At 36.8% G+C, this 13,242-nt stretch overlaps 1 protein-coding gene across 1 annotated transcript in view; it reads left to right on the forward strand.

Annotated features, from left to right (window-relative positions):
• The window catches only part of PITPNM1 (phosphatidylinositol transfer protein membrane associated 1), a 1,523,951-nt gene that overhangs the window by 1,443,805 nt on the left and 66,904 nt on the right, over nucleotides 1-13,242 (forward strand). Inside the window, exon 22 of the mRNA XM_044084149.1 lies at nucleotides 5,444-5,627. Coding sequence (XP_043940084.1) covers nucleotides 5,444-5,627 — 184 coding nt within the window. The remainder of the gene's footprint in view (nucleotides 1-5,443; nucleotides 5,628-13,242) is intronic.

Here is a 13,242-nt window from a genome sequence, read left to right on the forward strand (position 1 = left end):
TGTATTAAATCTTAGCTGTTGTGCATCACACCATTCCAGTAAATCTGTCAAATCTTACTTTTCATCCTCATGTTACCCTGTGTCCTAATTCTGTTACATGTTTTTTTATGTCATCTGCAACATGTGATTTTTTTCAGTCAAATAGTTATTAAAACATTTCAGTCCTAGTACTCACCTTTCCCTTAATTTCAAGTTGCCCAACAAAGAAACACACAGTGCTACAAAGAAGTGCTGACAAATTATGATTTCACTTAAAGATAAATGATACTTCATTTTTTTATTAACTGTAATGCAATGAATGAAAGTGTTCCACTGCAACTCAATCCAGGAGTATTTTTTTAAATTGTGTGTGTGTGTGTGTGTGTGTGTGTGTGTGTGTGTGTGTGTGTGTGTGTGTGTGTGTGTGTGTGTGTGTGTATGTGTGTGTGTGTGTGTGTGTGTGTGTGTGTGTGTGTGTGTGTGTGTGTGTGTGTGTGTGTGTGTGTGTGTGTGTGTGTGTGTGTGTGTGTGTGTGTGTGCGTGTGAGAGAGAGAGAGAGAGAGAGAGATACCATATCAGATGTTTTACTAAATCCTAGCTAGGCTTCCCATAAATTCCAAGTACTTTGTCCATTTAATCAAAAACCCAGTTATTTGAGATAAATGCATGCTGCCTTGGGTCCACTGCCACACTGACCTTGATATTCAGTAACATTTCCATGTCCTTCTATTCTCATGTTGCTGTATTCCAAACCCTTCTGCACCCTCTCTACATCCTTTCTCATACCCTCCCTTCTCTATGGAGCTCCACTCCTAACTAATCTACAATCCTCTCTGAAAACTCAACTCTCATGTTGTTACAACAAAATCTCCAAGTTCGCTACTAGCCATAAGTCCTCCACTCACCATTGTTCCTCTCTCCATAAACTAAACTGGCTAGAACTACCTAATCACCTTATCTATACCCAACTCTCTTTAGCACACAAGCTCATTCTGAACCCCTCACTCTGTCCCTCCCTCTCCTCTGCCTTTAAAATGCATCTACCTGACAGAGTACTACGGTCCAATAACCAAAATCTTCTAGAAATATACAAACCAGCTTGCCCCCCAGGCAAACACCTTCTATCCTTTAGTCTAGCACGACTCTGGAACTCCCTACCACCACACATTCATGCTACCCCTACTAACTCTATCTTCAAAAAAAACTCTTCACTCATACCTAGTATCCCAGTGGGAATGCTCCAGCTGCCACCCCACATAACTCACACTGCAAATTTTCTTTCCCCCCCTTTTTCATTAACATTGCTCCTTCTAACTTCTCCTCAAACTCATAAACTGTTTGTTATTTACTTGCAAACTAGATATTATTCTAGTCTACACCTCTTACTTCAAACTTCCTATATATTAATGTTCCTGTATATATCTTGTAATCATTCCTTAAAATTCTGCACTACCTGTTCATTTATCTAAAACCTATACTGTTTGCAATGTTTGTTCTTGTCTAATCTAATTGTATATTTTCAGTCTATGTCATATTGTTATATTAATTGGTCTGCGCTATATTATAACACATGTAAACTTATTATCTACATCATTTTGTAACCTTGATTGTTTATGGAGCTTTTCTCCCCAGGACTCCATTGAAAACGGGTTCACTTTGGCCCAATGGACTATCCTGGTAAACCAACTGCAAATAAATAAAAATAAATAAATAAATAAATTATCCTCTGCTAGCTTCCCAAACATCCGCCTGTATACAAAAGCTTCTAGTTACTGCTAGGTACGTGGGATGTCTGACGTTGACCGAGGGAACGTGGGCCATAAATGTGACATCTGCACATAGCTTTCCTCAGAACTTTTCTGCTGCCAGTCAAACATCAGCTCTTCCTGCCATTGGATCTTCTAATTAAAAGATAAGTACCCACCCCTTACAACCCCTTCCCCCAGTTCAGGAGATGTACACAGATGCCTCAGATCTTGGCTGGGGATCTGCTTTAGGCAGTCTGAGAGTGCAGGGTTACTGGTCAGTCACCTTCAGGTGGGAGCACATCAACATCAGGGAAATTAGAGCAATCTTATTTGCCTTGAGAGCTTTTCTACATATCCTAAAACAAAGACTCCTGAAATTGTTCACAGACAACACTACAATTGTATGGTATGTGAACAAACAAGGAGGAACAAAATCCTACTTGCTACGTGGACTTGCAATCCAAGCCTGAGAACTGGCAGCCCAACAAGGAGTCTCCTTGCAAGCAGTTTATATCCCTTCAGCACAGAACACTCAGGCAGATACTCTGAGCAGGTCCATGTCACAATCCCATGAATGGATACTTCACAGGGATGTGTTTCTGAACATTGTCCACAAATGGGGTACACCACAAATAGATCTGTTTGACTCCCCTCTGAACAGACAACTACCACTATTTTGCACCAGGTTACCCAGTCCCTTAATGAGGTCAATGGACACCTTTTCAATCTCATGGAAGGGGATGTTTCTCTATGCATTCTCCCCTTTCTACTCCTTCAAAAAGTCCTACTGAAAATCCAGTGGGACAAAACAAAAATCTTGTTGGTGATTCCCTTCTGGCCAAGACAGCATTGGTTCCCCCTCCTTCTGCATTTAGCCAGGGGCAATCATCACAAGTTACCTCACAGAGTGGACCTTCTCACACAGGGCAAGGGATCCCTAATCCATCCCCACCTGGAATCTCTGAACCTAACTCTGTGGGTGATAGAATCTTGATCCCTTACAGAAACGTTTACACCAAAGATATGCTAACAGTCCTGCAGAAGGCCAGGAAACCTAATACTAAGAAATCTTATTTGTCTAAATAGAAAAGATTCTCCATGTGGTGTCTACAAAGAAAACTGGACCCACTGCAAGGTGAGTTCCCCTTAGTGCTGTCCTATCTGTGTGAACTCTTGCAAGCAGGGTTGGCATAGTCCTCTGTTAAGGGCTACCTTACTGCTATTTCAACTTGTCTGCCTCTTGATCCTCCTCTTGCATCCTGTCTTCCTGCAAAGTTATTCCTCAAGGGAGTACTGCATCTCAGGCCCACCCAGAAGGTCAGTTACACCTCCATGGGACCTGAACTACATTTTAGAGAAGCTCACAGTTGCTCCCTTTGAACCAGAATCTAAAGCATCCCTAAAACACTGTACTTGGAAGACTGTACTCCTGGTGGCCCTGACATCAGCCAGAAAAGTGTCAGAGCTTTAGGCCATCATGGCAGCTCCTCCCTTTCCCCTCTTCCAGAAGGATAGAGTGACCCTGAGGACCAATCCCTCTTTCATGCCCAATGTGGTCAATGAGCTGCCTTTAAACCAAGGTATTCACCTGCCCACCTTTTTCCCACATCCCCAGAATAACAGTGAGAGAATCTTGCATTCCTCTGATGTTCACAGACAACTTAAGATTTTACCTTGACAAGACCAAGTCCATTAGGAAGTTAGAGTAATTATTTGTCTTCTTTCACTCCAGGGTTCTGTGAAAAGCGGTGACAAAACATACAATTTCTGCCTGGATTTCCAGGGCTATATCCTTTTGCTACACCTACTATGGGAAACATCTAAGTTCAAAAATTAATGCCCACTGCACTAGAGCCATGGCTTCATCTGGAGCCCTCTTTAAAGGACTGGATACTGCTTCCATTCTAAAGGCAGCTACATGGACATCTGTTCATACCTTCACTAAGCACTACAGACTGGGTCACATCTCTAGATCTAGAGCGGGATTGCTATGACAATCCTACTTGTCTTCATAGAAAACAGTTCTATACCACCCCCCTCTTCTTCCATCTGAGCTTTGCACTCACCAAAGGTTTGGAATACTGCAACACGAGAATAGAAGGACACAGAGTAGTTGTGTAAAATCTTACCATAACCATACATGTCTTTCTCTTCCATTTTGCAGTATTCATTAACTCCCTCCTACTCCCCTTTTCAATTAAAACTATCCCTTCTTGGATGACACAGGACTTATACAGCTATCCTAGAACTGGAGTCCGACTGGAGCATTCAGTTCTGAGGAAAGGTACATGCAGACGTCGCTTTTATGGCCCACGCTCCCTGGCCAATGTCAGATGTCCCACATACCTAGCAGTGACTAGAAGCTTTTGTATACTGGCCAGACGTTTAGGTAGTTAGCAGAAGAAACCCCCCCAAGAGTTTGGAATACTGCAACATGGATGAGAAGGACATCTATGGTTATGGTAAGATTTTACACAACTTTTCTTTCTGAAGCACTTCCATTATTTCTCTGCAGGGGTCAGACTAACTGGACTATAGATTTCTGTCTGACTAGCTTGCACTTTTAGGAAGCAGAATCACAACTACACTCTGTCTACTCACAACTTATTCAAAAAGTTTGCAAATTACTTCAGTAGTTCCATAATTGGGCATTGTATATATTGAGGATTAATTCCATTTATTGTTGCTATTTCTTCCTATTCTCTTTTATCAGGCTGTTTTATTTTCTGTTTTATCAGGCTGTTTTATTTTCTCTTTTATCAGGCTGTTTTATTTTCTCTTTTATCAGGCTGTTTTATTTTCTCTTTTATCAGGCTGTTTTATATTCTCTTTTATCAGGCTGTTTTATTTTCTCTTTTATGAGGCTGTTTTATTTTCTCTTTTATGAGGCTGTTTTATTTTCTCTTTTATCAGGCTGTTTTATTTTCTCTTTTATCAGGCTGTTTTATATTCTCTTTTATCAGGCTGTTTTATTTTCTCTTTTATCAGGCTGTTTTATTTTCTCTTTTATCAGGCTGTTTCATATTCTCTTTTATCAGGCTGTTTTATTTTCTCTTTTATCAGGCTGTTTTATATTCTCTTTTATCAGGCTGTTTTATTTTCTCTTTTATCAAGCTGTTTTATATTCTCTTTTATCAGGCTGTTTTATTTTCTCTTTTATCAGGCTGTTTTATTTTCTCTTTTATCAGGCTGTTTTATATTCTCTTTTATCAGGCTGTTTTATTTTCTCTTTTATCAGGCTGTTTTATTTTATACCTCTAGGCACTGAAATTTTAAGCTTTCAGATTTTGGACCATTTCTCAGTCCTTCTGAAGCAATTTTTTTATCCTTTCTGCCCTGTGTTAATATGTTACAATTAATAAGTGCTTTGTTATTTAGTTAGTCTTTGTTAACCAGGCCACAACAGCATGGGGTAACTTTAGAACTTTTATAAGAAAAGTGACTTGCTTGGAGTAGCACTTATGTAGGTTTCAGGTTGTGAATTTCAGACATTTACTAAACAGGATATAATTTAAATCACACTTCTTTAACCTTCAGTGCCATATTGCTAGTTGACATGTAGTACTGCATTTAAAACCAGTAGTCATACAAAAACTAGCATACATACAGCCAACTGTAGTTAGTGTCATTCTCCCAGACAGTAGTTTTATTTTGAACAGTGATTTCACACAGTTCTGAGTAGATTAACTATCCTCTGCTTTATTTTCATTCCCTAGACACTGGCAGGACCTGGGTTATATAATAGTGTATGTCACTGGTCGCCCTGACATGCAGAAGCAGAAAGTGGTGGCATGGCTGGCTCAGCACAACTTCCCGCATGGAGTCGTGTCCTTCTGTGATGGCCTAACACATGACCCTCTACGCCAGAAGGCAGCATTTCTACAAAGTCTGATTCAAGAGGTACTGCACATTTAATTTTATGTTTGTTTTCCTATTGTATCTTCTGTACTCTACTTTTTCACAAGCTCTGGTAGTTATCAGATATGCTCCACTGTTTTTCATCTACAGCTGCAAGTATAACTTACATGCCCACACCTCCCTTACATAAACTTGCATATGTTAATACACAATGGAGTAAAAGTACAAGACTCTGCTGGGTTGAACAGCTGGAAGTGCTTTTTTTCAGCTCCCTGGGTTGTTGAAAAGCGTAGCTGGCTCACTGGTACAAATATCTGTCTGTCTGTCTGTCTGGTACTGTATCTGTCTATAGTAATCTGTTGTTTGGGGGTGAGCCTGGATCCTCACAGACTCATCAAGGGGGGGTAAGCAGCAGCCACAGGCCTGTGCCTTGTTCGTATTTTCAAGAAGAAGGTTAGGGAATAAGCCAGGGTACTACTGCTGCCTGCAAGTGACCTGGGATACAGTGACAGTGCAACATATACAGGACAAGAGTGTTGCATGTCACAAAGCCATTGTAAGCATGGCTAATGGAGAGGAGTGGAGTTAAAATGCAAAGTACTGTGACAGACCAGAGGTAAAGATTTCTGTCACTGCATTGCTTCTGGACCACTGTAGCCATCATCTGTGGATAAGAAGGAAGTGCATGACCTGGAGAGGAGGTGGCTAGTAAAAGGTCGTACCTGTGGTCTTAATATTTCTGCTGTGAGGTGATCTATGATGTTGTGGTGCTGTTCTAATGAAGATATTCATTTTGTAGTAGACATGGGATGTGATAAATCCTAACAGGTGGATGGTGGGATCTGGTCTGAACGAATGCATTAATATTAAGTGTTTTTAGCACTAAAATAACATTGAAATCATAATAATATGATTATATTTTTATATTAAGACATTTTTTATGATGTTTTGACATTCAAAGCTGTTTGAAAAACAAGACAGTTTTTTATTTTTATGGTATGATTTTATACCTTTAATTTAAAGTATCATGAAAGTCATGTGATTTGTGATGTAACTTTATAAGAGGTGTGTTTTAGAGGTTAACTTTTTCTGAAGAAGTTCATGAAAAATAAATGTGAACAAAAGTATTAAAGAATAGTGTTTGCTCCTTCATTCCATCTACAGCTTTTGGTTTGAGTTCTTCTTTCTAGTTTGTTGTGTGCTCATATGTTTTATGCTTTTCCTTTTTACCAAATAACATTTTCCTTTAGCCTTACATAGCTGTGATTTGTGTTCACTGGAGCAGTTGTTTGCAGAGTGTGAAGTGGTTGGTTAAAATCAGCATCTCAGTATAAGTGGTCATAATCCTTGGAAAAAGAAGTTTTACTGTCTTTGGGTCTTGTTCACAACTGAGGTTAGATGGTATAGTATATGTTAATCTTATCTTAAAAAAAAAAGATACAACTGCTATTGGCAGTATGTGTTGTGAGGCCTATCCTTCATTTGCATTCGCAGATGAGACAAAATGGAGACTGGTTACACAACCTCAGTGTTTGCATTGTTGTGAGCACCTTGGCAAGCAATAGAAATGTTACATGGTGTCAAAAAGAAACCAATTTATTCATCTGTGAGTCATTGAGTAGTTATGAGTACACAAATACAATTTACAGCATTTTGTTTTGAGCTAAAATAATAATTTTGTATTCAGTTATATAATTCGTAAGAATCCTTCAAGAGTATTCATTCACGTTTAATGGAAAGATAGTCCGGCTGTAACCACCAGGAATTCTATTACAAGGTACTTTATCGGAAGATTGGAAGTTGTGTATTATGATATTTGATTTATTCCTCAATATTCATGGAATAAACGAGAAGCTTGAAAAGGAAATGTCACATTTCTATATGTCTAATGGGTAAAAACTCTGGATATATATTTAATTGTTATGTCTTGGAAGAAAGTGAAAGAAGAATATAGAAGCAATAAATTAAAATTCAGGAATTATTGTGACCCTAAAAAAATTACATCTTTTTCCACAGAACCAGGGCTCAATGGAAACTATAAAAACTTATGTTACTCAGCTAAAGAATCAAAACAAAGACCAAGAATTTGATGAATTGTGTGATTTATTAATAAGTAAAACAATAGAATGTGACATAATTATCAAACACCTTTTAAGAGGAACAAATCTGACCTTAATAAAAACTGTGGAAGTATGCAGAACCGTGAAATTACAAGTACATAGTTAAATTAATTAATTGAGAAAATAGTATGCAAATGACATAAAGTGAAAATGAGTCTGTGAAGTTCAAGCATTTAATTGGAATTACTGCCACCAGTTTATATTTAATGAGTAGATATATAGTCCTAACCATTGTCAGTAGTTAAAATGTGATGATCAGAAGCTACTCTATCATGATATGTATACTTGACTACTGAACAATATGCAATAGATGACTGTTCTTAAGGAAACAAAAAATACCTGCCACACCCAAGTAAGCTTTAAATTGTAGAGCTGCAGTTCAGTGCTATAATCACTGACTTCCCAGGATGTCACCCACCTCAGACTGAACTCAGTGTCTTTCCATGCAGTCTTACCAAAAGTAATTGAAATTTCTCCAAAATTAAATGCACACGGTATTTTTCTGGAAGGAGTAGTGATATCTATCAAATACTAAAATTGCTTACTTGTCTTTATGGAAATGCTGAAACCAGACAGACCTTTTTGCTCATATCAAGAACACATTTACTGTTTACTCTTAAAATATGCTAGCCATTAAATAGCTGTATGGTAATATCACTTCAAAAATAGAAAGCCAACATCTGAGTCTACTATGGTTCTGTATACATACACTTAAACTAAATAATAAACTACCACCCACAAGTATTTAAATGAAAATAATAAAATATAATATTTTTACTGTTAATAAATTAAATTAAAAAAATGCACTGTGTACATTTAAATATGCAGATAGCTTTACATATGCACAAAGCAATACCAAATAAATAGCTTTAAATAGATATTTGGCATAAAGAAGATTTCTAATAGCTCATCTGGTCCTATCACTACCAGTAGCCAAAATATTTACTAAATCATAATTACCTCTGATGTACACATCCAAACAGCAAATGCAGAATTTTATAGGCAAATAGATTCCAGCTTGAGCTCTATTTTAAGAATACAGTTCCCTTGTGCACACTCCAGAAGCAAAGCATTAACTAACTAACTTTTGTCTTCTTCAGTTTGAATGAAAGGTTTCCTGTTTACAGGAATGCATACCTCTAGTAGTCCAAACGAGGTAATGCCTTTTTTTGCACTGAGTAACATTTCAAGAACCACTAAGCTTTAAGCATTGCTAATGCATGTACATTTGAGAAGCCAATTTCACCCTTTAAGAAAGTGTTGAATTCGGGAGTTGGGAGTTGTTATAATGGAGAAGGTGTTACAGACATAAGGTACAGGGTTTGATTCTCACATTTGGAAGGGAAATTGGTTAAGCTTAAAATTGCCCACAGGGGCAGCTAGCCTAGTACTTACCTAGAAACAGCTCTGCATCATTTTGACTGGAAGCAAGTGCATATTCTTTGTAGGTCATATTAAAAATGCTGCAAGTCTTACTGGAAGTAACAGCCACTGTTTGTTTACACTTTTTTATGAAAACTGACTACATTTAACTGTATTTACTACAGCTTTCTGTATATTTTTGCTGAAAGACAGTTGCATATTTCACTTAGCCTGTCAAATGTTCCCTGTGAAAACAGTGACAATTTGTTTAGCATGGTACTGCTACTTTCGTACAGGGGCGTAAAGTAAGCAGGCATTGTAACAGTAATGCTGAAGAAAAAGAAAGACATAAAGTGCACTGGGTGTATGATGCAGTTGACAATCAAACCTTGTACACTAGGTACAACTATACACAAGAAAGGAAGAAGTTTGCAACATTTAATCAGCTTTTAGAAGCTGTGGGGAAAAAGCCATTTCATAAAGATCTGCAAAATAAAAAAAATAACTATGTTCAAAGGAATGTGTATATTTTTGAGTCAAGACAAGAAAGCAAATTGTTTGAGGGAACTAAAACTGTGGAAAGAGTTAATGATGTAACATTAGACAATAAGGAAGCAGTGCAACAAGATAATCAGACTGACGAGAAGCTCAGAATTGACAAAGTGTTGAATTTAAAGTAGATATAAGTGCAGAATGTAACATTATATCAAGAAATAAACTTTCAAAGTATTGAGGCTGAAGAGCACATGTGAGAAAGCAGTTTACACACTGCTGACATATTCAGAGCACCAAGCAATGCTACTTGGTAAATGCTCTTAATGTGTGAAAACAAAAGTATAAGATCCTTGTTCAAAAAGCGGCATCGAGTAAGAAAATTAATTTGCCTGTCATTTTGGGTATTTGGCCACTTATGTGGACATAATGAAACATATTTCCATTGTACGTGTATAGAATAAATGTTTACAGGTACAGCTGCAGAGCAGCCTTGAATACGGAGCAAGCTGTAACACATATGTGCCTTGCATAAGTATGTTAATTTATTTGCAGTTTTCAGAAGTATGCAATGAGAATATGATTTCATACATGTCCAGAAGCTTTATGAGAAATGCTTGCATCAAGGACAGAACCAGTACCTGTCAAGAATAGAACTGAGCAGGAACTGAACTGAATGAAAAGTTTAATGTAAATAAGAAACAGCATGGTCAGTTTTTTGAAGCAGTCCAAGATTTTACTTCCTAACTGATGGTCAAGGCATTGTTCTTTGAAAGCATTTAATTGTCCAGAAATGGTTGAACATCTTCTACAGAAACTGCTCCAAACAACACATACAGGAACATCAAAACTGAAATATGAAAAATAACAAGGTGGCACCAGGGAGCATACATTCTAGTAGGCTAAGACAGACTGTTGCCACTGATGAGCTCCTCATTGGTGTAGTGATATAAGAGATGGACTTCAGAAAGCAATGCATGTGGTTCAGGCTGGGAAAAGGATTTCATTTTTTTTAATATCCTGCTTGATAAAATGATTGCTGTACCTTGATGACTGCCTTCCTATTTTTATTACCTGACTGCCTCGATCCTGTGAGTTGGCAAATTGTCCCACTATCTTTACTTATTCCCTCATGGCTTGCTGTCAGAAAAATTGGTGAGATACCATTATAGTTATTTATTTATTTATTTCCTTATGGCTTGTTAAAAAAATGTGTGAAGCTCTACCACTTTTATTTATTTTCTTATGGCTTGTTGTTGAGGTTGTCCCACTATCTTTAGTTATTTGCTTGCTTGCTTAGTCCACTGTATTTGGTTGTTTAGTAACTGGTCCTGTTATTGGAATCTTGCAAGGTCACTGTGGAGGATGTTTAGTCTCTTCTGGATTAGATGCATTGTGATACATACTGCTTACACATATGTATTGATCTGCAAGGTCTGAATAAAGGTATTGAAAGAGAGTATAATTCATTACTTATGGCATAGGAGATGATTTCAACTATAAGAAATATTGTTCTTTTCTGTAACAGGTGTAAACTAGAGACTGACAAATGTATTAGTTGAAGAAACCTGAAGTTTTTTGCATGTAAAATATCATCTAAGGGATTCTGATTCCTGAGGCTTCCTTTTGGTATTATATCTGCACAAGGCATATTTCAAAGAGCTCTTGGGCAAGTTAACTGAAGGCATAAAAATACATGAGTTATTATTGTTGATTAGCCACAAGCAGAACTTGTCAACAGGCAAATACAGCTACTGAAGACTGAGACAGCACATAAATAACATCAAGTATAAACTAAAAGTGATAAGTTTAAAATATAAGTGATATATTCTAATGTTAGAGGCACTGAAGCTAGACTTGAGGAAAGAGGTTAGCATAATGGTTAAGGTGTTTACCTTAAAAACAAAAGGCGCGGGGTTTGATTCTCACATGGGTAATTGGCTAGGTTTGAAATGGCCCACAAGGGCAGTTAGCTTAATACTAACCTATGAACCTATGAATGAAACACAGAGCACTGATGCAAATGTAAAATCAGAAAACAAGTATTAATAAGATTTCTAGTAAACATATGGTGTATCTTGCCAAGCTTATACCTCATATGTCTGAGATGATTTTGTCTGTTAAAAGGCTGGTAGAAAATTATTTAGCCTAGGAATGGAATTTTAAATAAGAAAAGTGATTTAAAATGCTTAGAAAACTAGTAGAAGTATATATACTGAAGTACTAGAATGTAAATAAGTCAAATGTGTTACAAATAGAAATTACAGTCAAAATGGTTTGTGATATGTAATCTTAAAGGAAATTGACCAGTTGCCTGTGGATCAAGAACATTTACAGATACACAAATGGGATATGTTTATATACAGAAAATATAGCTAGCATTAGTGTATCAAGATAAACAATTCCATGCATATGTGTATGGCAAAGAAAAACAAGTGGAGCAGATCATAAACTCTTGCTAAATTTATTGAGAAAGACTTTCTGCAGTATCCCTCTCAGATTATGTAGAATGTTGCTTAATCTGTAGAACTATTATCTGTAGATGAAAGCCTGAACAGGCAAGGGACTATGTAGAACAGGTATTATGAATACAACACATTTACAAAAGCACAAAACACAACAAATGTTTGATAAAAGAAGAACTAGGAATTATTTGGGATAATACAGAAAGTAAAAGGACACAAAATGTAAAAGTATTTCAGAGCTGTAGTGACACTAACTTAGAAATACAGTCAAAGAAAAAAAGTCAAATTGAGAGTTTTTCAGAGTCCATCTCAATAATTAAGAAACATATCCAGCCTTATTTTTCATTCACTAAGGAAATAAATTGTGCCCAAGTCTAACCCTTTTTGTTACTGATCAATTTCAAGAAGCCTATCCTTAAATAACTGACTATCTTTGGATATTTTACCAAATATGTATAAATACCTGTGTCCTCAAAGTGTTTAAAATATTCTCGACATTTTCAAAGTCCTACTAGAATAATTGGCTATTAAACTTCAAGAAATTGTCCTCTTATCTTCAAACCCAAATGGACAACTCTATTTTCAAAGTTTAGGAAAATATTTTAATATGAATTTTATGCCAGAACATATAAAATATCAACTTTATTCAAAATAAGTGTTCCTTTTGTCTTCTAGTCTTGCCAACATTATATATTTAATGTTTCCAATAGCTTCACTTCTGTTAAAACTGTTTTGCAGATTTTGTAATTTGTCTTTTTTGAATGGCAATTCTAGTCTGAATTTTAATGCTACATATACCAGCAATATATCTGCATTATTACTTCAATACTATAATACTGATGCATATTAAGCGACATTCTTGAGAGGCACCCTCCTTAAAGACTTTCTGAATAATTTTGGCAGCAAGAGTTTGATCTGTCTCCACACATTCCTTGACATAATAAATGAACTAGCTCTCATCAGATCAAAATGAATCAAACCCAGCCTCACCACATGGCTCACAAGAGGAACCAGGCAACTCATGCTTAATAAAGATAAAGCTTGGAAAGCATGGTCTACTGACAGAACACTACAAAAATGGCAACATTTTAGACAGTTTATGAACTTTTCTAAACAAAAAATCAGATCAGACAAAACTAAATACTTTTCCAAGCTCCAAAATGACCGCCAACAGAACCCTAAGCTTTTCTGGGATGTAACCAAATGACTATTACAAGG

The sequence above is a fragment of the Protopterus annectens genome, chromosome 9.part0, assembly GCF_019279795.1.
Source record: "Protopterus annectens isolate FY-2018-M chromosome 9.part0, PAN1.0, whole genome shotgun sequence".
Classification (NCBI taxonomy): domain Eukaryota; kingdom Metazoa; phylum Chordata; order Ceratodontiformes; family Protopteridae; genus Protopterus; species Protopterus annectens.